Raw genomic sequence first — 24,804 nt, 5'->3', positions numbered from 1 at the left:
AGGATCGCACTTCTGGTAGCAAGTTCTTCACAGAATGAAAAGCAGAAATCATCTAAAAACAAGCCTAAATAGCAATGACATAAACAAGAAGTGCTTATTTCTCAATTAAGTCCAATTAGCCCAAGACGTGTAAAGTTCTCCATGTAAGAGATTTAGGTGTCAAAGAAACTTCAATTTTCAGTCATAGAATCTTATTTGGTTTTAGGAAAAGTAGCCATCTGTTAATTACATTGCAAATGTTTTCTTCTGTGGTTGATTTGACTTTGTTAAGCCATGTAAGAAACCTTGATTTTTATGAAACTAAAGTTCATTTTTCATTTATTATATGGATTCCTAGTTTTACCTAAAATTCTTAAACGACTTTGATTTGAAACAAGCTATAGACATAAATTCTGGATCTTTGACCCAACTTTAACTTGGTATATGGTATAAAGTACAGGTCCAATTAACTTCTTCCCTCTACCTGACTATCCGATTGCCTCAGCATCTTTTCTAAAGTAATTTGGTTTTGCTCTGTTGATTGGAGAGGCTGCCTTTAGAATTAGGACTGGGCACTAAGTTTTACCATATGCAAGAGGCATTTATGGAGGGTCATGCTTTTCCTGTCTAAAATGCTAATGCAGCATAGTACTTAGCTAGATTTCCTAACAAAAATACTCATTGCTTTCCAGTCACAATGTAGTATCCTTTGGTTATTGACACATTAAAAGTATTTTGTTTTTAATTTATTGTAAGATTCCATCAGTCCTTTTCCCCCCTTTTGTGCTGTGACTCTCAAGTTTATACCAGTCTATTTTTTATCACCTAGAATAATTCCTGTAAGAGAAAATTATATCTAATATGAAGAGCTTCTTTGAAGAGATATTAATAAACTTAAAAAAATAGGGTCTTACTCACTATGTATCCTTGGCTGGCTTGGAACTCGGTATGTACACCAGCTGCCACTTCAGAGATCCACCTGCCTAAACTTCCCCAGGGCTAGGATTAAAGGCAAGCACCACCATGTCTGTTTTGTTATTTTTCCCTTTCAAGACAGGGTTTCATGTGGTCTAGGCTAGCCTTGCTGTGGGATGGTCTGTATGTCAAATGTGTTGCTGATTGGTCAATGAATAAATCACTGATTGGTCAGTGGCCAGGCAGAAAGTATAGGCGGGACTAACAGAGAAGAAAATTGAGAGAACAGGAAGCTGGGTGGGGGAGACACTGCCAGCCGCCATCAGGATAAGGAAGATGTAAAGTACTGGTAAGCCACAAGCCACGTGGCAAGGTATAGATTAATAAAAATGGATTAATTTAAGCTGTAAGAACAGTTAACAAGAAGCCTGCCACGGCCATACAGTTTGTAACCAATATAAGTCTCTATGTTTACTTGGTCGGGTCTGAGCGGTTGTGGGACTGGCGGGTGGCAGAGATTTATCCAGACTGTGGGCCAGTCAGGAAAACTCAAGCTACAAATGCCACCACATAGCCTCATGCTTGCTTTGTACCCAAGGCTGATCTTTCTGCCTGTACTTCCCAAGTGCTCTGATTAGACCAATGGTACCATACTCAGCTCAGTATCAGTGAACTTTCCATCCAACTCATCCTATGGCATCTTTCTATCTTGCCTGGAATGGTTTTTATACATATTTCTATTCATGTAGTTTCGAACACGTCAGCATGTTCTGCAAATTTAAATGAAAAATAAAAGGTGTAGGACATACAAAATTAGAATGCTGTAATAAACCATTGGCCAATTCTCTGGTTTGTTTTTTGAGACAATGTCTTATGTAGCCCATGCCAGCCGAGAACCCTCTTGCAGCTAAGCAGGACCTTGAACTCCTCTCCCTCATCCCTTGCCCAAGTGCTGGGATTATGGGCATATATGCCACCATACTCAGCTTTCTGTAGAGAATTTATGTTCTGGGTTTGTTTTTGTTTTCTTGAGACATGGTTTCTGTGTAGTGCTGGCTGTCCTGGAACTCGCTCTATATAGACCAGGCTGGCCTTGAACTCATAGAGATCCACCTACCTCTGCCTCCCAAGTGCTGGGATTAAAGGAATGCACCACCACAACCTGGCAAGAATTTAGGTCTTTTAAATAAATTTCAGTTGTCCTTTGGAAAGTGACAGGAAAGTGAGTATATATAAACATGGATTTTTGTTTGTTTTTTTGGTGTAATCCTGAATCATAGTAAGAACCAGTCTTCCACTAGAACTAAATTAATACCGAAGAGCGTTGCTGCCGCTGCTGCTGCTGCTGCTGCTGCTGCTGCTGCTGCTGCTGCCGCTGGGTATTTTAGTGTTTGGGAACCAGGAGTCTAGGTATAAGTCTCATATGTCAGCTGTGCATTCAGCATGTGTGTTCACATTCGGCTAGGCCCTAGCACGTTAGCAACACATGAAGCCCAAGAAGGTAATGGCTTGTGCTGCCTGGTCATGGTCCTTTAGGGGTATTCATACAGATTTGTTTAAGAACTGGCTGTTTGAGGCCATGTTGGTGCCCGAGTGTCACGCTGCCACTGGGGCCATACAGATGAGCGTGGATTGTGCAGCTACCCGGGGCCATGGACACATCCATGCCCGAGCTGTGGCTGGGGACCATTGTGACCGTGGCCCTGACACAGCTAGAGTCTGTGTTAAAAAGTCCGTTGTTCCTGTTGCCGTGTGTGTGTGTGTGTGTGTGTGTGTGTGTGTGTGTGTGTGTGTGTGTGTGTGTGTGTGTGTGTGTGTGTGGCGGGGGGGCGCACAGTACTGGACAGGGTCTGAACTACCACATGGGGCCAGTTTGGAGAGCCCTGGGGCCACGCTACTGCTGGGCCCATCCAGATCTGAGAGGTCTGCACTGCCACCTGGGGCCATGGCGACATCCAGCCCCAAGCTGCTGCCATGTCTGGGTCGCGGTCCTGCAGCAGCTGAGGTTTGTGTGGATATCCGCTGCCTGTGTTACCCACAGGGGTCCATGAGAATGCTGGAGTACAAGGACCACATTGAGCTGGCCCCACTCTCCTCACTACCCCCCCCCCCCCCCCCCCCCCAGGAGAGCTGATCCTGAACTTCCCAAGAAGGGATTATGGACCCTGATGACTGCCCACCTCCCCGCACAGGAAAGCTGGCAGGCCCCTAATAGGAGAGCTGCGCTCCCATACTTGGGAGGTCTCACGCCACCCCTCACCACAGGCCTGGGAGAGCCGACTCGGCTCCTTACCAGAGTGGAGTGGTCCCAGCTGCCTGATACAAGCAGCTCAGCTGCTACCCCGGAACACATCCAGCTTGGAGTTGGCACACCCCAACACCTAACTCCATCTATGGCCTGCTGGAGGGCGAAGGGACTGATCCTGTGGAACCACAGTGCAGCATCTCCATCACTCGAGACAACAGCAGGGTATGGGAGAGGAATGTTGGTGGGGGTCCAGTACTGACGGTGTACCAAAGCCAGAGGTCTTGAATCTGACGAGCAATTCATTACACAATGTACATTTGCAAGTGAAGCAGTTTGGACAAAATGGTCTACTGCGGGATACCCAGCAGCTCCCAATGCCAGTAAGGTGAAGGAAGAGGCAATGGAAAGGCGGGAAAGGCAGAGGAACCAAGTGTTTTTCTTTTCTTGTTTATCATTTTAAAATTATTTTTTAGCTTTCCTCCTGGGGGTGGGGGGGCACTACAGGAGGAAGGGGCAGATGCGTAGGGACTTGGAGATGAGTGGGCCTGGGGTGCATGATGTGAAATTCCCAAAGAATCAATTTAAAAAAAAAAGAACCGTTTCATTGTTTCCCAAGAACTCATCGCTGTAAGACACATCAACTGTCTGAGCATTAGTCTAGTAACTGAAGTGCTCTAACCGCACGTGGTCTCACAGGCTAGTGTGCTGCTATACAGGAGTGGAAGATTTGTACCCAATGTATACAAATTCCCATGGAGGAAAAATTCTGTCACACTACAAAACAATCGAAGTTGACATTAAACCAACTAGCTCATTTTTGTCATGTTATACACAAACTAAGGATCAAAGTGTCTTAATGCCTTATTAGCCATGTTCTAGTTCATAGTGACACTACCTTTTCTGGTGGAGTTTATTTCATATTACGGTGCTTTTAGGACATTCCCATACTGGACACCTGTTGCCTGTACTTTAATGTTTCACTGAGATCCCAGAGGATTCTCTACCAGTTACATTAATGTGCGCACACACTCTGGGCCCAATTAGTTTACAAATAATCCTTTCCAGAGAAACCTCTCTGGCCTGAGTTCCTTCAAAGGCTACCTTTGATGAAGCTTGAGTTGTACATGCATGCTGACCAGAGGTTGCTATTGGGCATTTTCTATCTCTTACCGAATCTGGATGTTGTCAATTCAGCTAATCTGGCTGGCTTAGCCAGCGGTGGTCCTGTCTGCCTCTCAAGGGTTAGGACCACAGGAGGCTGCCATGCCTGCCTACATTTTTATGTGGGTCCTTACACTTGTGCATTGATCACTTAACTTTTATTCAGTCATCTTCCTAACCGTTCAGATTTTTTGGAATCTCTTACTGAACATGGAGCTCATTGATACAGCAGCTGATCAGAAAGCCCCATGGGTCTTCCTGTTTCAACAAGATGTGGGCTCATCTTTACTATTTACTATTACAGGCTAGAGTCCATCTTTTTTAAAAAATGTGATTGCTAAGGATCTCAATTTAAGTCCTTAAACTTGTATAGAATTCATTTTTAGCAAGGGAGCCACTTCCCAGCTCCAAACCCTTAATTATTATTTGTGGCCCATCTTTCTAAATGGGCTCCAAGTGTATCAAGATACTGATCCTCTTAACTGGCCATGGACAAGCAGAACTATCATGCCCTGCAATGTGTCAGCATCCTTGAATATGCTGTCACGTGCTGGAGGCCACAAAACACTCGGGATTCCAAAGACCTTAACAATGTTTCGTGTTTGTCTAACTCCGTAATACCTCTATATAGTTTGATTCATCTTGAATAACTTGACATTCACCCTTTTCTCTCTCCATTTTCATCCTCTGACATTAATTTTCTTAAGTCTAACTGGTCATTTTAATTGGTAAATTAAACTTTCATTCTTTAATAGGCAGCACTCAATTCTGGCTGGGTCGCGCAAAGCTTTTGCATAATGCTTAAGACTAAATTTTGAGGTACCTATCCATCTTGAAAGGGTCTGCCTTTAAAAAAAACTGTTTCAAAAAGCCAGTCATGGTGGGGTGCACTCCTTTAAGTCCAGCACTTGGGAGGCAAAGGAAGCAGAGGCAGGTAGACCTCCGAGTTTGAGATCAGCCTGGTCAACAGAGTTCCAGGATAGCCAAAGCTAGACAGAGAAACCCTGTCTCAAAAACAATACCACCAAAAACCAAAACCTTCTATTTCAAGCCCCCAAATCTATAGCTTTCATGATTATAATAATATAATATAGTAATCCTCAGAGATGCGAGAAAACACGCTTACAGAAATACACGCCATCACTGGGATATTTACACATGAACATATGATAAAACTAGTTGCTGTGTATTTTTGGCTAAATGTGTCGTTAACACCCAATGGTTGGCAAGGCCACAAAACCGAACATCAGTATGTAAGACCTTTTGAAAGTTTCAAAACTTTCATTTCTTCAAAACTTGCACTGTGGTTATCAAAAACTATTTTAAACACAGAAATGATTACTTAGATTCTATATTGCTATCTATAGGTGTTCCTGATTAACTTTACCAAGAATTTTACTTTTGAAGAATATAAGCCAGAACTTTTTAAAGCTCTTGTTTCTACATTCGTTTCCAAAATCTAAAATAAAGAAAAGCCTCATGAATGTCTGTTATCACATATGGATCTCATGTCTAAAGATGTGGCAGAAACACCCACTGCAAGCCAGGAAGAATCTGTACAATCTGTGGAAATGGTATCCACAGCCGTCCTCCCACCCCAAGTTCATGGCTGGTTATGTCCCCCACTGTGCTTCCTCAGTCACCCACTGCCTGTGCAGTACTTGTCAGTCATAAACGCTTCTGTATCTCAGTTTGTATTATCCTACAGTAATACAGTAAAACCACAACTTATATACTGATAGTCAATTCCTTCTAGTCCAATAGTTTCTCAGCCTTCCAAATGCTGTGACCCTTTTAATCCAGTTCCTCATGTTGTGACCCCAAACCATAAAATGATTTTCATTGCTACTTCATAACTATAATTCTGCTGTTATTAATCATAATGTAAATATTTTTGGAGACAGAGGTTTGCCTAAAGAGTTTGGACCTACAGGTTGAGAACCACAGTTCTAATCCTTACTCTAAACAGCTGTGACTCACTGATGGTACCATCTTCCTTGTATCTCTCTCTGGTCATTATTTCCTCGCTTACCTAGCTTAAATTCCAGATCATCACCACAACCTTTCTCCTACTGGTGAGTCATGTAATCTTGGCAAAGCAAGGACCTTGCTTAAACTCAGCCTATGTACTTTCTGCCTACACCAAATACTGCTTCACACTGATCCCTATCATCCCAAGGAGCATTTCAACTATTTCCCAAGCTTACTCTCCCATTCTTTCAATGTACAGCATTTCTTTATTTTCTATTTTCTTTAACTGCTACCCATTTCCTATAAAATCTAAAACCAAACTCCTCTGGCCAGCCTCCTGCTTCTAAACACCTCAAGCTCAAAATATCTTTTTTCACAACCACACTCTCAGCAAATCTCACTCACTTTACATCCTACTCTACTACTTTTAATGCTACCACCCATGGCCAAGGCAGCATTTTCTTCCACCTGGACCACTGTGGTAGCCTCTCAAGTTCACTGTCAAAGATTCCCCCATTTTCTTCAACCTGCACCTGACCAGCCACTACAGTTCCTATTACAACTCCCCCTGAGCTTTAGGTATCCCACGCTTTCATTCTTCTTTCATAACAACAAAATATTCAGACTCTAAAACTGTGCAATTACTATTTTGTCATGTCTGAATTTTTTGGAGGAATTTCATGTTTTACATGCCAACTTAAAAAGTTGCATATATTTTCAAAAATATATTCTAGACTCTATAACAAAAATACAAAATAACTGTCTACCATGGATATAAACCCATGCTAGCCCAATTCACACAACTTAGCAAATTTAAACATCAGAACAGAGAATTAATGTTATCAGTTCATTTTCTTTAGAAACTGATGCCCCAATTTAAAAACTAAAGAGAAAATTAGCCAAAACTGTCACAATGTCATATATTTGCAATGCTTTCAAAGCCCAACAGTGATTTTAAAAAGAAATTAAACATGCTCTCATTGAATTTTTAAAAATCTATACAATTCAAGCTAATGAAATATTTTATTATACAAAGTAAAAGTGTTGTTTAAAAAAAAAACCCAAAAAACAAAAAAACATTTCCAGGCCCAGATGTCTGCAGGAGTATATGAGGAATGGATTCCACTCGAGTATAAGCAGCAAAACTACTGAATGAAACCAAAAATCCACCAACTCCTTATAGTAAATGCTAACATTCACCGAGGCTTGAATTCCTGTGGCGTCAGTAGATATATTTTTAAAGTATTATAAACATGCTTATGATGCATAGGAAGATGGAGAACAAAAGATGCAGTTGCATACCATGTGGATTCCCAAATTTTCTAATTTACAACTTGTTAAGAAGGACAATATACAAAGAAAGTATTTTAAAATAGTGTATGATTCACTCACTGGTAAGTGACCTTTTTACTCAAATAAATACCAAATTTTGCCATTTTAATGTCACAATGAAATTCAGTTTTCAATCCAAGGGGAGGGAGAATCAACTGAGACATGGTCATGAGTTCAGGATTATATATATATTACAATCTGCCTTATAATACACTTGTGGCTTTGTGATAAAAATAACTCAGGGACATATGGAATTCAAGCTAATTTGCATAACTGTCACAAGAAAAAAAGCATTAAATGCATTTCTGAAATAAGTATTCTCATTTAATTTCAGAATCTCAAAACAGCAACAGACCTCGGCCTTGTTTTAAAAAAGTTTAGTTAGACACTAAGCTAGCTAAATAACCTTATCGCGAAGGTTTCAACCTAACTGGTATAGAAAAGGCTTTCCCTCCAATCTCAATCTTACAGAAGTGGCAGGGTGAAATGAAAAGGTAGACAATTTCATTAGCAGCATATATGGCTAAGTCCGTCAACCACCTTAACTAGAGTGTCTGTTACTGACCCCACTAAAAATAACTGGGCTAACATCAAAAGCTGCCCCTTTCATAAGCCAAAGACAATTTCAGGGTCCAGGTAAATAAAATACTTTTGAAATATTTCAAAACCCTTTAAACATAACCCAGAGGAATCACCTCTTCACTGTAAGGAAGGAGGAACAGAGTAAAAGACTCAAGCTAAACTCATTGCCAACTCTCTGAACAAAAGCAATAAAAACAATGGCGGATTAGCTAAGCTCTGTGCTCTAACCAAACTAGTCAATTACAGTGATTTAAGTGGCAACAGCCCATCTGACTGGGCAGCCTGACAGTTCAGAATACTTTCGCAATAATTGTTTGTTTTTTTCTTTTTTTAACGAAAAGACACTAAAACAATCTGGTCATGCAATTTTCATTTATGCATTCTGCATCTCTTTGCCAATCTTGTAGCTAAGGATCTTGTTCCAGTCGATCTTAGTACGTGTAACGGGCAACTGTCGACGTAAGGCTTTGAAGGTAGTGTCTGACATCGTCTGATAGTTCTCACTGATGGCAGTCTACAAAAAAACAATAGATATTTAAAGCAAACCAAAGAAACAACTACGTACAACACAGGGCGTTTTCAGAATAATCTTAGGCAGCCCGTTTCACTGCTTAACAGTGAAATAAAAATCCCAACATGGATTTAAAAGCTGTTTCAAAGCAGCTACTGAATTTCAGAACCAGCCCTCAGTGGACTTTTGATAATCATACCTGGTATTCATTTTCTGCAGCTTCTACAATCTTTATAAATTCTTTTGCTGTTTGCACCTCATTCTGAAACAAAAGCAAAAGTAAGTAAAAATTGAACCACTGTATTTTTTTAATTGACTTTTTTCCTCCAGTGCTGGGATTGAACACAGGAATTTGTGAATGTTAGGCAAGCATACTACCACCAACCCATTATTTTTAAAGCCATGTTTAAGTCAATAAATAGTGCAGATGAAGATTATAACAAGCAAAGAAGACAACAGTGTGGCTGGAGAGATGGCTCAGAGCTTAAGAGCTCTTGTTGCGGCCAGGCACGGTGGTACATGCCTTTAATCCCAGCATGTAGGAGGCAGAGGAGGAAGGGAATGGATCTCTATAAATTCAAGGTCAGTCTGGTCTACATAGTGAGTTCCAGGACAGTCAGACTATACAGTGAGACTCTGTCTCAAAAATAAAAATAAAAAAGAGCTCTTGTTATACAATCAGGAGGACCAGAGTTCTGAACACAAGAACTAAGTCACAAGCTGGCTGTCCTACAAACACCCTTTTAATTCCAGGTCTGAGGGAGGCAACATCCTCTTCTGGTATCCACACCCACATATACCTTCATGCAGATATAGGCAGGCAGAGAAACAAAGACACATACACATGCACATTTAAAAAAGAAGAAAATTATAAAATTGATTATATTCTATGTCCAAGGAGAACCAGGTGAAAATATTTTTAAAGTTCACAGAACAAGCCTAGTCTCAGTATTTAATTTAGTGATATTTTAATAATACACAGAAGAAAAATTCAATTGTAACATGTTAGATATAGATTCCTAGTTAATCAGTATGTCTGCCTAAATATTTACTGTGCAGTATTTACCATGACTTTAAAAACCCTAACAATCAAGAAGAGCATATTTTAAATCTGAAGTACATTTACTCTAAATATTTTCAAAACAAATTTTAACACGCCAATATATGGTTGTGTTTGTTTTACTATCAGTGATATAAATTAGGCTTGAAGGACAATTGGGATGGTCTACTCGGTCATAATCAACAGCTTATAAAACCAGCAACTGAATCCAGAAGACTCTATTACTGGTTTAAGAAAGGGATAAGGTGGGGATAGTGGGGGTTAGGATTCTCATCTCTAACACCAGAGGCACAAACTGCCACCAAATTCATGAACAGATTCACTACCTAAATCTTTTACGATTATTAATTAGCTGGAAGCTCTCTGTTAAAAAACGAAACAAACAAAAAAGCAAGCATATGCCATTATTGCCTCTAGTAAGTATTAATCCAAACGGAACTGTCAGTCACCCAACAGGAAAACCTTGTGGAAGAAAAGCTCTGTTCTAAAGCCTTTAGAAAGCCCCTGACGTCTACCAAAGTCTAAGTTAGCACAACTGTCTGTCTACGCCACTGTCCATTCTTCCCTCTCCAGGGTTATGATCCATGTCAGTCTCTTTCCCTAAAGAGCCTTCCACTTTACTCTGTGGAGTACACTACCCTGTGTCTCATCTGAATTCTTTCAAATGAGATCAAAAAGACTGGGGAGCTAACCAGACAAAAATCCAGGTGGTAATGAAGTATCAATAGATATCTATGTTTTAAAATAAAGTATTACTGTCAAATTCTCTAATAATAATACAGTAATATGTGAATATGATGTATATATTTGCATAAATACACTTATATAACTGTAACAATGAAAATTTTGTAAAGTCCTAAAAACTTAGAACTACAATATAAATCATGTCTGATTACTATGACTAATTCATGTAACACTAGCCTATGAGTTTTTCCATAAATCTTAAATTAATTTTTCTATAATATCAAACTCTCCAATGATGTACCATGTATCCTTGCTATATAATCAATATTATAAATAATAATTGCAAATGGCACCTAACTTCAGGAAATAATGTCTTTCTGGAGTATAGATAAGTTGCTATGACTGGCAAAGTTTGGAAAAGTATCAGCATTAAAAATAGAAATTACCTAAACAATAATGAAAATATTAAAAAAAATAATGAGGTAGGCCTGGTAACCTCACCAGCAATCCCAGCACAAGGGAGGCTGAGACAGGGGCATCTGGAGTTAGAGGACAGCTTGGAATCCACAAGAACCCATATCAAAAAGGTGTTATTTTTCTTCTCTGGTAGCATCTGGCCTAATAATAATCACAAATGTTTCTTAAAGCTAATGCTTCTGGGCCGGGCGGTGGTGGTGCATGTCTTTAATCCCAGCCATTGGGATGCAGAGGCAGGTATATCTTTGTGAGTTCGAGGCCAGCATGGTCTACAAAGTGAGTTCCAGGACAGCCAGATCTGTTACACAGAGAAACCATGTCTCGAAAAACCAAAACCAAAACAAAAACCAAAAAAAAGCTAATTCTTCTATAAAATTAGTATTTACAATACACTGGTACTTTAGTATATAAACACAAATGTCTAAAGAGAAATGTCACTGTTAGTATCTTTAAAGTTAAAAAACATTCAATAAGAAAATAGATGCAAAGACAATTAAATGAACAGTGAAAGAACTTTGAGGAGAAATAAAAAAAGTTCTTGAATTTGAAGGAACTTAAAACAGTATTATTTAAAAGTCAGGTATAGGATCGTACTTATTTTCATGACCTTGGTTTAGGCAGTAGTTTCTATTACTGTAACAAGAAGCACAAATGATAGAAGAAAAAAATAAATACAGTAAAATTAGTTTTGTTTTGTAAATGACTCTATAAGAAAGTTGAAAAGACAAAACACAGAATGGTGAAAGCATTTACAAATTACCTGATCCCAGACATGCATCTAGAATTTACATAAAATTTACAACTCAACAGCAAATGCAGAAATAAACAATCAAGAAATCAGCAATAGGGGCCGGAGAGATGGCTCAGTGGTTAAGAGCACTGGCTACTCTTCCAGAGATACTGAGCTCAATTCCCAGCAACTACATGGTGGCTCACAACCATCTGTAATGAGATCTGGTGCCCTCTTCTAGCATATGTATACATAATAAATAAATCCATCTTAAAAAAAAGAAAGAAAATGACAAAAGGGGCTATTGTGGGACATTTGTAGACTCTGCAAAAAAGTATTGCCGTGACTGGTATAAGAAAAAGCTGAACGGCCAATAGCTAGGCAGGAGGTACAGGCAGGACTTCCAGCAGAGAGAGAGGAAGCAAGAGGAAACAATCGAGGTGCAGGGAGGAAGAGGGGGGAATCAGACATACAGAATGAAAGGTAAAAAGCCATGAGGGAAACCACAGATTAATATAAATGGATTAATTCAAGTTATAAGAGCTCATGGAACAAGTCTAAGCTAAAGCCAAGCTTTCATAATTAATAATAAATCTCCATGTCATTATTTGGGAGCTGGCTGGTGAGACAGAGAAAGACATTAAAAAAAGAAAAAAAAAAGGTTCAAAACTAATCAAGTCCTTAAAGAGAGAAGTTAAAAAAAAAAAAAGGAAAGGAAAAATTAAGCCACGTAGGGTGGGTATTATGACACAGGGAATTTGGATCTTATATGGTGCTTTGTTGACTTTGAATCTTTTGAATGCTAATGACCAGAGAACTACAGCTGCTGAGGGACATTGGATTGTGGAAGGGACTTCTAAATTAAACCAGCCTATATACTTCAGGGATGTCTTGGCTTCAGAATGGAAGTCAGACAATGTGCTGTGTTGGGGGAAAGGTTATGCCTTTGTTTCCACAGGAAACAAAAAGTTATGGTTCTCTTCAAAATTAATAAAGATCAAATTTGACCAGGGGAGACCTCCCAAGGACCTTGGATGCAGACATGAGGGAAAAATGCCAAGAAGGATTACAAGACAGATGCTGGATAAGTTGATCCCTCAACATGGGAACAGCTCTGAGACTTAAGAGACATGATAAATCTTGCTGGCTAGAGTCCTCATGACTTATTTATTACACATAATCCTTTCATATGGCATGGAGAGAAGTTTGGTTATACAGTCCAAATAGACTTATAAAGTTGACAGATGCCTTTTACCTGCTCAAACATAGAACAAAAAAAAATTATCTTTAATTGACTTGTGCACAATGCACATTCCATTCTTGTGTTAATGCAGATATGTATGCTACCTTTAAAAGTCTGACACCAATAAAGACAAGTATCCCAGGTGATCTAGCCTCTCTGAATGCCTGTTGTGCGTTCCTCAGAGTTTTGCATCCAGAACATCTTCAAAGCTGCTGAGATGGTCCAGCCTTACAGACTATTCTCACCAGGACTTCCCATCACACAGAGACTGGACGATAAATGATACAGTTAGCTCTCCCAGGATATGATCATTATCCCAATTATTTTAGGGTCCCCTAAAGATGTTTTTGCCCCCCAGACAACAGAAAGTATCCTAGAGAACATGACACCCACATTCCCAAGAGGTGGGTTGGGTGGTTTTTGGTCATTCAGTGGGCTATGGATGTTTGTCATTGTTTAGGGGGACTGGTTACAGGTTGCTATTGGTCATGGTCAGAAAAAGAACTAAACAAAGGAGGTAAGATTCAGGGCTCTCTTTCTGAAGGGAAGAAGGGGGATATAGTTCAGAAATGATGAAATAAAAAGGAGGATTGTTGAGTCCACTTTTGGACAACTACCAGCTTCAAATATTTTACATTGGTATGGATTTTGTATACTGATACAAATTTAAGGTTACTTTTGTTATATTGTTTATATGTTTCTACTCTTGTTTAAGGTATTGTACCTATGCTGCTCATTTAAAAATGTAAAATCTCTGTGAGTTTGAGGCCAGTCTGGGCTACCAAGTGAGTTCCAGGAGAGGCGCAAAGCTACACAGAGAAACCCTGTCTCGAAAAGCCAAAAAAAAAAAAAAAAAAAAAAAAAAGTAAAGTCATAGTCCTTAAAAGCTATTTAGGATAATTAAGGTTAGTAGTTTAGTCATCTTTAATAATCAAACTTGTAGTTATACTAGGTATGTTTTCAAGGTCATACAGAGATATATTTTAGATAAATAGATGTTCTTCAAACACTTCAGAAACCTTCAGAATATGGCATTTAAGATGTCTTCATAAGGCTTTTCATGATAGTGAGAGGCATTTGCTCCTGGCAGTACCAATCTACTTCAAAAAAGGATAGGCATCAAAGAACCTCTGTATGGAGTTCGCTATTAATGTGGTGAAGTTAGCCACTGAGCAAGAAATTACCCTTGCCTTGACTGCTGACAGTATGTTGTCCAAATTGGACAAGCAGTACACAAAAGAAGGTGACTGCTGAACTTTGCCAAGACAAGGTAGGACAGTCCTTCAAAATTCCTGCTTCTCACAAAAGTCTGTCAGATAGTCAAGGCCTGTAGGCCAAAGATGGATGGCCCAACATTGTAGAGGAATCCTGGGTGATTGTCCAGGCAGCCAGCTGCTTCTGTCATTTCTATAGTTTTAGAAGACACTTTCTCTGCACTTCCTGTTTACTCAGGTAATATTATATCCTCTTCAGGTCTCTGATGGAGTTGAGGAGGAGATAGTTAAAGTTACAGTTTTCCTTGTTACCAAATTCAAAAAAGAAACTTACATAAGAGATGTAAAATATATAGGGTTCAGAGACATAAAAGCTTAAGTCGTTTATCTAAGAAACTGTTTTGAGGTCTAAAAAGATAATTTTGGGTTGGCATTACAAGTTAGGATAAAAATAAATTAGATACAAAACATTGGACTCACTGAGATAGGTTAGATAATGGAGTATTTTCTCTAAATTTGCTAAATACAGATAGACTGAACATTGTAAATATATTTCTTACTTGATAATTGTCCTTATCGTATATAATTTTACTGTATGAGAGTTAAACCTTTCCTTTTTATTTAGACAGAAAAAGGGCAATGTTGTGGGACATTTGTACACTGTGTGAAGGTGTATTGCTGTGATTGGTGTAATAAAAAGCTGAATGGCCAACAGTTACACAGGAGGTGTAGGTGGGACTTCTGGCACAGAGAGAGGAAGGAGGAGGAGGTAATCAAGGTTCAGGGAGACGCCAACAAGACATGGAGGAACTAAGACATACAGAATGAAAGAAAAGTAAAAAGCCATATAGGTAAAACAGAGATTAATATAAATGGGTTAATTTAAGTTATAAGAGCTAGTGGGACAAGCCTAAGCTAAGGCCGAGCTTTCATAATTAATAATAAGTTTCCATATCGTTACTTGGGAGCTGGAGAGATGGCTCAGCTTGGCTATCCAGACGACCTGGGTTCTAGTCCCAGCACACATATGGTGGCTCAACAACCATTTGTACCTCTAGTTCCAGTGGATCCAAAGCCCTCTTCTGGCCTCTGCAGGCATGATGTTCACATATTGTACACAGAGAGACATATCAGCAAAACATACTTTCACATAAAACTATAATTAAGTAAATAAATAGAGAAATAGGCAATGGATCTGAACATACACCAACCCTCTCCACCCTAAAAAGGAAATGGCCAATAAAAACACGGCAAGGGCCAACCTAATTATCAGGGAAATAGTAAAACAGACCTGACACAAACTAGAGTCAATTGGGAAGAGGGAACCTCAACTGAAGAACTGCCTCTGTCAGACTGGGCCCTGGACATGTCTCTGGGGACATTTTCTTGATTATCAAGATTGATGTAGGAGTAACTAAGTAATTAAGATAGACCTGCCCATTGTGTGCAGTACTCTGTGGACACATGGTTCTGGGCTGTATAAAAAAGCAAGCTGGAGAAGCCATGGAAACAAGTCAGTAAGCAGCATTTCCCCATGGTCTCTGCTTCAGTTACAGTTAGTGCTTTGAATTCCTGCCTCAGCTTCTCTAGATGATGGTGTGGTGGTGTGGATGAGAATGGTCCCCATGGCCTCATATTTGAATACTTGGTTGCTGGTTGCTGGCTGTTTGGGTAAGATTAGGAGACATGTCCTTGCTAGAAGTGGGAGCGGGCACTGAGATTTCAAAGAACAAGTGACACTGCCAGTGTGCTTTCTGCTTCCTGTTCATGCTTTAGAAAGTGTGCTCTCAGCCAGCTTCTGTTCCAGTGCCGTTCCTGTCTGTCTGCTGCCTCCTGGCAGGAAGGCGATAGAGTCCTAATCTTTGTAACCATAAGCCCCAAATAAACTCTGTCCGTCCCTACACTGCCTCAGTCATGGTGCTTTATCACAGCCACAGCAAAGTGACTAGGACAGATGGACTGTGAAATATAAAATGAAATAAACTCTTTCGTCCTCAGGTTGCTTTCAGTCATGGTGCTTTCTCACAGGAGCAGATAACCTTAAGACAAAGAGCTGTAATCAAAAAGCCAACTTTTAGCAAGGAAGTAGAAAATATGGAGCCCTCATCTACTGCTATGAAACTAAAATGGTTGTAACTCTGGGAAACAATCTGGCAGTAGTTCAAAATACTAAACATATCACATGAATCAACAATTCCACTCCTATGCACAACAAAAAAATTTAAAAAGGTCTACACAAAAAATAGTACATGGATATCCAAAAGAAGCTGGAAAACAGCAATGCCTAGACTAACTGGTGGGTGAATGAAGGTACATACCCATACAGTAGAATATTATTTGGCAACAAAAGGGATTTAAACCATAACAGAAGACAAAGACCAAAACTATTAAACTGAAAAAAAATGAAAAGTCAGTAACAAAAACCATTATTAAAATATTGGTTGTATGAAATGTCCATAATAGACAATTCCATCATGTCAGAAAGTAGATGGTAGCACCCGCTACACAACCACAATTACTTCCAACTTTACAAAAGCATGAATTCAACAGTATGAGAATTACCCCACAGAGCTGCCCACAATGTATACAGTTGCAATTTCTCACCAACTTTAATCTACTTGAAAACTCTATAAACTGATGGAGAAATATCACTAAAAGTCAACTTTAAAGTTGCTGTTTTACAGAAATATTAGGTTATTTTATGTTCATTTTGGAACTGATTACTTACAGACACTGTGAGGGAATCTTGTATATCTTTATGACTCACTAGCTGAACATTACCATCTTCATAATAATGAACCTGTTAGAGAAAGAAAATAAAGCAAGCATATTATGGAAATATGGTTTCCAGGGCACCACCACTTCCATCAACAGACATGCCTACCAGTTTCAACTCAAGCTCAGACTTTCTTGGTGGGCTCTAGACCTTTGAACTCCACCAGCCTTAAGTCTAGAAGAGACTAAATAGTCCTGCTATTATTCACACATACAGCAATTGTCACTATTAGATATTTTACCTCACAGCCATTCTATTAGTGCCCAAACTTGTAATGTCTAAAACTAATCTAACAATATTCTCTTCTGGCCGGTCATAGTGGCACATGCTTTTAATTCCAGCACTTGGGAGGCAGAGGCAAGGGATCTCTGTGAGTTCAAGACTAGCCTCATCTACAGAGAGAGTTCCAGGATGGCCAGGGCTGCACAGAGAAACCCTGTCTCAAAAAAAGAAAACAACAACAAAAAAATTAAAACAAAACAAAAAACTAATATTCTCATTCAAATATTGATTCTTTGTATATTTCTAGCAATTACTTCCCCCAAATCTAGACATGAATTTACTCAATAAATATTAACTGACTCATTACTATATGCTATATAACACTGTAGATATATATGGCTTTTAAGACATAGCTCCTGACTTCATACTGTAACACAAGCACATTAGCAGATTCTCTCAGAAGGAATAAAAAGAGCTCTGGGATAAATCACAGGGATGTGGTACTCTGTAGCGGGACTACACAGAAAGCAGGAACAATGAAATAGTTGAGGAAATACATAGTTAACACACTAGTCAGCTCTGGGTCTTGTGTATCATGCAAATATTTCTATTGTGGACCACAAAATGGTGTTAAACTTGAAAGTGACAAATATAGATTTAAAATTTTAAATTATCTGTGAAGGCAACATGAAAAATAGATTAGGAAACGTAACGGTGGTTTGGATGAGAACAGTCTCAATAGGCCCATATATCTGAATGCTTGGACCCCAGTTAGTGAAACTTTTTGGGAAGGATCAGGAGGTGTGGCCTTGTTGGAGGAACTGTGTCTCTGGGGGGCACCCTTTGAGGTTTTTGTTGTTGTTTTCTCTGTGTAGCTTTGTGCCTTTCCTGGATCTCAATCTGCAGACTAGGCTGGCCTAGAACTCACAAAGATCTGCCTGCCTCTGCCTCTCCCTCGCGAGTGCTGGGATTAAAGGTAAGCACCACCACCGCCCGGCCCCCTTTGAGGTTTTAAAAGCCCTCACTATTCCCAGTTAGCACCTTGTGCTGATGAATGAGGATGTAAGCAATCAGCTACTGCTCTAGCACCACGGCTGCCTGCTTGCTGCCATGCTCCACCGAGGATTCACTCTCTGAAACTGTAAGCCCAAATATTCTTTCATCTGTAAATTGCCTTGGTCATGATGTCTTTCCACAGCAATAGAAAAGTAAGTAGACAGGGAGTAAACTAGTTTAACAAAATAAAGTTTCAATACATGCTAAGCACTGAAGGCAGAAGTGGGACAAGCTGGTCCAATAGGAGCATCACCTTTGAAAGTGATCTAATTGTCTGGGTAAGAGCTACTGAGGCCAAACTGAAAGGGAAAACATTAACAATGATGACCACCATTCAGAGTCCTTTGTCTCTGACTCTAAGCATTTTACCCATGAACTAATTCTCAAATAATCTAGAAACTCTTAAACTGTTTTCAACAGATAGGGAAATAAGCAGATCAAATAACTTCTGAAATCACAAACAATAACTGGTTAGAATTCAAACTCATGATATCAGATTTAAAACTTCATGTTCTCAACTTTTATTCTTGAGTCCCTAAAGGAACAGGCACAAAAACATATAAGGGCAACAGAACATAAGACTAGAAAGTATACCAAAGCCAGATGACAGAGCTTCAGCACTGGTTCATTTTTATTCCTTTACAGCTTTAAGATTACAGTTAATTTTCACAACGGGTGATACTGTGATGCATGAACCCAAACAAAGATTAGCCAGTACATTCCTTTAACTTATATAGTAACAGTAATATTCAAACAAGCAGTTACTTATATCAAATGTTCTACATAAATATTGGAATTTACATTATAACCAGAGTTCAGTTCTAGTGCATTTCAAACAAGGAGTTATTTAAAAGTCATATGTAATATAGTAAGATATGTATATATTATTATGCTTCACCCAACTCCATTCATTTCAGATCATAAAATACAATCAACTGAAATGCTTAGTTGAACAAACTGTATGAAGAGGAGACCAAAGGGCAGCATCTAATTTTAGCTCTGTTTCAGAAACTGTCAGCTATCTTCAAGGACTTTTAATATCTAGGGAATTAAGTGACAGGTTACTTAAAAGACCAACACTACTTGTTTTTCCCACTGCCCTAAAAAAATCTAGAAAGGTTATGGTGCACTATGAAAGTATAAGCTGCTTAACTATGTCTTGGTTCAGAACCTTCTAGAGATCCTTAAATTATCTCTTTATTTCATACCTGAATTTTCAAGATGCCAACCACCTGTGTGGTGGAAGGAGTGACTGTAAACTTCCACTCTGACCTCCAACGACCATTCCTTAAAAATAAAAACAGCAGCTGTAAATAAGGGCAGGGAAAATAATTTGAATCAATATTGTTTCAGGTTTAAATTTAATGTTACAGTGTGAAAGAGGATAGGAGAAAGACACTGGGCACAGACTTTATAACCACTGAAATGTTCAAGAGATTCAAAGTTTAGTTTTAAGACACATTAAATCTTTACCCAAGAAAAGACATTCATAATGAATATAATTCAGAATTCTAGAACTAAAGCTTAAAATACAATTTAAAACTAACATAAGAATTGTTTTAACATGTATGTATTTATGTATTTTGTGCATATGTGTATGTATCCATGTGCCACTTCATGCACGTGGAGGTCAGAGGACAACTTGTTGCTCCTCTATTGTGTGGGTTCCAGGAAGCACATTTAAAGCATCAAGCTTGGCAAGTGATGTCTTTACCTGCTGAGTCATCATCTTGCTGGCCCTAAAACACTCTTAAGAGTTTTAAACTACTTCTTTTTATATGTTTGAGTAGGGAGGGTACACATGTATTCAGGCACATGGAGGGACACTTTGAGTGTTGTATCTAAGGAGGCATTCACCTTGTTTTTTTTTTTCCAGAGCTCACCAAGTTTGCTAGGCTGGATTATCAGAGAACCCCAGGGGTCCGCCAGTTTCCTCTTCTCCAGCTCCGAGTGCACCATTGTGGAGATCAAGCTCAGGTCCTCGTGAGTTACCAACTGAGCTATCTCCCCAGTCCCTCAAGTGATTTAAGAAATAACTCAACTTTTGAAGTATCATGGCTTATCCCCAAACACAAATGGAGCTGTTTGACATTTACCAAATGACACAAACTAACAACAAATATTCAGTTAAGTTTTGCTACCTAGAGATACACTGGTAGATACAGTTGCCTTTTCTGATGTGAGATTTAAGATTTCACACAAAAGGCACCACTTTCAAAAAGGGGTTTGGTGCTGGTATACAAATTAGCACATTCACAATAGGAAATAATACACAGTTGGTTTATTGTTTTCATACTTCTTTTCTGACATTCTTTGCACAGAAATCCTTTTCAGTCATTTTTTTCTTTGTACATTAACTACATTCTATTATGCTTTACTGAGTTTTTAAAAAAAGTTTCTCTTAATGGATCGTTAGACTACTGTTCACTATAAAATTACTTCCAGGTTTCTTAGCCCATGAGAAAAGTCTATATAATGACAAAATCCTCATACTTACAGTCAATACACATTATCTGAAAACTAAAAGCTAATGATGTAATGAGTAACAGGTCTTTGAGTGGCTTATCTAAGCATATGCACAGAAGCCTGGCTGAAACATAATCTAAATCTCATCATTTTTGTTTCACATTTCTAAAATAAGTTTTTTTTTATTAGGGCATTATACCAAGAAAAACCTGAGTCCTAAATACATGCATTACTCTGAGAATATACATATACTGCCACTGACTATGCCAAGAAAAAAAAAATCCAACTCATGTAATGGTACCACAATTGGAGAATAATTTCAAAAGGTTCTTATATACCCTTCCCTCAACAGAGTAAATGGCCAACATGTCTTAGTTTTCATTAATAGTCTATATCTCTTTTATTAATTTTATAATTGCAAATATGTGTTCCTTCAACTAGTATTTATTAAGATCCTCACACTGCCAGACACGAGGAAACAAATGTGATGATCTGAAGTGAAGTCTAAGAAACTCTTAAGACTACCTTGCTCTTCTTAGATTTTTTGATTGTTTGTTTTTGCTTTGAAACAGGGTCTCACCATGAACCTAGGTAGGCTGTAATCCTCCAATCCTCATGTCTTGGCGTCCTGAGTGCTGGGATTACAGTTGTACACTACCAAGCCCAGCCTAAAATTTATTTTTTCGACAATGTGAAACTCATTTTTAGCTTCAAAGATACAGTAGTCACAGTGGTGACTAAAAAAAGGAGTCAGTATGTAAAATGATATAATGGGAATAGAAAACTCAAGACATTTCATTCATTTACTATATAGTAAAGCAGCTCAAGGTTACTTTTGAAAGTTAGTAATAAGTTCCCCAGAAGATTTATAAATAAAGCTTAGTAACAACTTTTACTTAATAGTTCAACCTCAACAGTTGATTTTATTTTTATTTCCTGAAACAAAACTATATAAACAATAACTTTCTAAAGATTTACTAATTTAGGATTATGGAGCTAAGATGGAGAACTTCTGTATGCCCCAATCTTTAGGAAGCTGTAGTCTGTCAGTTAGGCATATGTTTATATATGGATGATGAATTTGCATTCCTCCAAATATTCTAGACTAAGTTTATGTAACCCGGCATTCATTTCTGACATGACTAAATAATGGAGAAGCCTTGGGTTAGGGCCCAAACTGGTCTAACAGGGTTACTGACATTTTTAACTTTACCCTCAAGAGGATCCCCAAACAACTTGGCTAATGAAGAAAAACTCAATATACTTGAAAGGTAAACATTTCCATACTTACTCTGATATTCATAATGTATTAACAAAAAGTCGTCCAAAACTACGATTTCATTCAATTTGAACTAGTAAAAAATCTAGTGAACCTTAGAAATTTATAATACACAATCCCAGTTTTCCAAACACCTGATTAATAGGGCAAATAAATATGGGAAATGCAGATTTTTGTACAAAGAACTGTTGTGTACGTGGTTATAAAGTATGATTGTAATTCTACCTTTTCATACTATCCAACAAAACCATGTACGTACACACACACACACAGTCTAACCTAAAGTTCTCAAGTTTAAGGAAGACTTATGGTTCTTAGTTTTTTAACATTTCTGTCCTCTCTCCTGAATAAGCCTCATACAGGAACACCCGTTCTCAGCAGGAGCAGATGGACCTGACACCTGGTCTGCTTACAAGAACACATGCTCGCTTAGGTTGCCCCTGTTCCTTTCCCAAATTGTTCTGCTCTCCTATACTCTTTGATGAATATCATCAGATTTACTGCATTCCAATGACCGGGATGATCATTATGAAGGAAGTATCTTTCAAATTCTCAAAGGGCAGTAGTTTTATATACCAAGTTTATATTGCTCTTAGTCACACACAAGGTACAGTCTGTGTTACATGGAATATAAATAATGTTAAAATTAAGTACACAAAACTTTAACTTACCAAAAGTTTTTTGCTTGGAACTGATGGCTTTCTATGCATGCAATAATGGTTTGCTGCCCATCTATTTTTTTGCCATACACCTATTGGCAAAGAAAACAAGAACAACAATGAGTTTATGTAGGGCCACAGAATATCTAACTTTAAAGAGTCTAGAAGGAGCTGTAAGAAAGTAGGCATAAACTGTGATGTATAGTCATTTTAGGTTGGGTAGGTAAACAGAATCAAGGCCATGTGGCTTCACAAGCTTGCTCAGATGCCCAGACTCTATCTTGATTAAATTTCTGAAGGATTCTAAGTTAGGGATTTTTCAGGATCTTATCTGCATTTCTAAAGATCACTATGGCTATGGAGAAGACCAAACTCAGGTGCTAAAGAGCCTATCTGAATATAAATAATCCTAGGAAAGTTCAAATACAAAAAAATTCAGATTTCCTATTATATTTCATTCTGAAAATAAAATACATTAAATCAATGAACAAATATCATTAAAACAACAGGAAACTAAAAAATACTTGAAGTGATTCCATTTCTAAATTATTTTATTCGTTCTAAGTTTTCTGTAATTGAATTACAGTTAATTTTAGCTGGACTGAGATGAGACATGGATAGAAGACTAAAGATAGTGCCATCATTTTCTTTAATTAAGTGTCTATCTGAATTGAGTTTAAAGCACAGTTAGTCTACCATCTGAGGATATCATAATGTATTTTTAGAAAGATAAACATTCTTTGAAGAAAAAAGTTAGAAGCTATAGCTGTTAGTTCTACACATTACTGTAAATTTTGGGGATTTACACAAACTGTCACATATGTGTAAGAAACAAAAGGAAGAACTGCCCACTGATGACTCACAGTGCAGACCCCATTCGGATAATGTTCTTTTACATAAGCTCGAAGTGCATTTTCTACTGAAGTTCTCCATGATTCAATTGCATTTTCTGCTTCATATGGTCTTGGATCAGTTGCTTCCTTTCTTAAATGATCAAATTTGAAACAGATTCTGTTTTTTGGATCCAAAAACTTTCCATTTCCCAAGTCTCCATGTTCTGTTATCAACACCTTTAATTTTCAAATGAATTTAGGAAAAAATATTAACATGAATGCATAGTAACAAACACTTGCTTAATCCACTTTCTGAAACTGTACAATTATACTGTAAGCAACTGCTTTAAGTATATTGTGCAAATATATTCTTTTAAAGAGTAGGCCCAAAGATACAGGGGGTATTCTCAATTAGTGTGCATTATTGTATCTTTTAATACAATTTTTGGACACTAAGTGGGGAACTGACTATCCGCCATCCATCTATCCTCCTACCCACACAATGAGCCACAGCTTACTATTTCTGTTTTTTTTTTTGTTTGTTTGTTTTTTTCAAGACAGGGTTTCTCTGTGTAGCTTTGCGCCTTTCCTGGAACTCACTTGGTAGCCCATGCTGCTCGAACTCACAGAGATCCGCCTGCCTCTGCTTCCCAAGTGCTGAGATTAAAGGCGTGCACCACCACCGCCCGGCTGCTTACTATTTCTGATAGCAGGCCTGAGTCCCTAAAAACCAAGATCCTGTCAATCTCATGGTTTTAATCCAGCGGCTCTTCAGTCCTTTGTTTGGTGCCCACAGTCTTTTCTGTAATCCAGCATGTGTTTTTGTTTCTTATAAACTAATCACTACTACTAACTTCCAAAAGTTTAAAAACATAATTTATACATTTATGTAATTTAAGAAATATATGAATAACCCTTTTATTTTGTGTCTTACATAAAAAAAAAAATTTAAAGAAACACAAAAACCTTTTCTTCTGTAACTGTCCTAGTCTGTGAATACTGACCCACGACAGGACTTGCCCATCCCTCTGATGTAAATCATGCTGACAACAAAGGATGTAGCTTTTCTAAAATTACTGTGGTAAAAAATGCCACATTAGATAAATATGCACACCTACCTATCTATGTATCTGCATACACTTATGACTTGTGGGCCATTGTTTTCAAAGAACGATAAAAATGCTTATAAACATACACATTTTTATGTCTCTTGTTGGGCTGGCCCAGACCTTTGGCCCAAGATGAAAATCACCTAAGAAACCAAGATGGATGACCGTGTGGGACCCAGACTCATTGGGAAAAAGGAAATTGAGGATTTTATACTTCCTCAGAAGTCTGCTGACACCTTGTCTCAACAGAACTTAACCACAACCTCCTGTTATCCTAACAGCAAGAGGAAAACCTAC

At 38.3% G+C, this 24,804-nt stretch overlaps 1 protein-coding gene across 1 annotated transcript in view; it reads right to left on the bottom strand.

Annotated features, from left to right (window-relative positions):
• Positions 1-7,180: 7,180 nt before the first annotated feature.
• Positions 7,181-24,804, bottom strand: part of Capza2 (capping actin protein of muscle Z-line subunit alpha 2) — a 42,665-nt gene continuing 25,041 nt past the window's right edge. Inside the window, exons 5-10 of the mRNA XM_052720460.1 lie at positions 23,429-23,635; positions 22,578-22,657; positions 19,370-19,448; positions 16,836-16,907; positions 8,899-8,961; positions 7,181-8,702 (exon numbers count right to left, since the gene is read on the bottom strand). Of these exons, the coding sequence (XP_052576420.1) occupies positions 8,562-8,702; positions 8,899-8,961; positions 16,836-16,907; positions 19,370-19,448; positions 22,578-22,657; positions 23,429-23,635 (642 nt within the window). The 3' untranslated portion in view covers positions 7,181-8,561. The remainder of the gene's footprint in view (positions 8,703-8,898; positions 8,962-16,835; positions 16,908-19,369; positions 19,449-22,577; positions 22,658-23,428; positions 23,636-24,804) is intronic.

Source organism: Peromyscus californicus, unplaced genomic scaffold, assembly GCF_007827085.1.
Source record: "Peromyscus californicus insignis strain IS unplaced genomic scaffold, ASM782708v3 Scaffold_6__1_contigs__length_162567912, whole genome shotgun sequence".
In the NCBI taxonomy this organism is placed as follows: domain Eukaryota; kingdom Metazoa; phylum Chordata; class Mammalia; order Rodentia; family Cricetidae; genus Peromyscus; species Peromyscus californicus.
The sequence above is the reverse complement of the archived record's forward strand: the minus strand, read 5'-3'. Positions and strand labels throughout refer to the sequence as shown.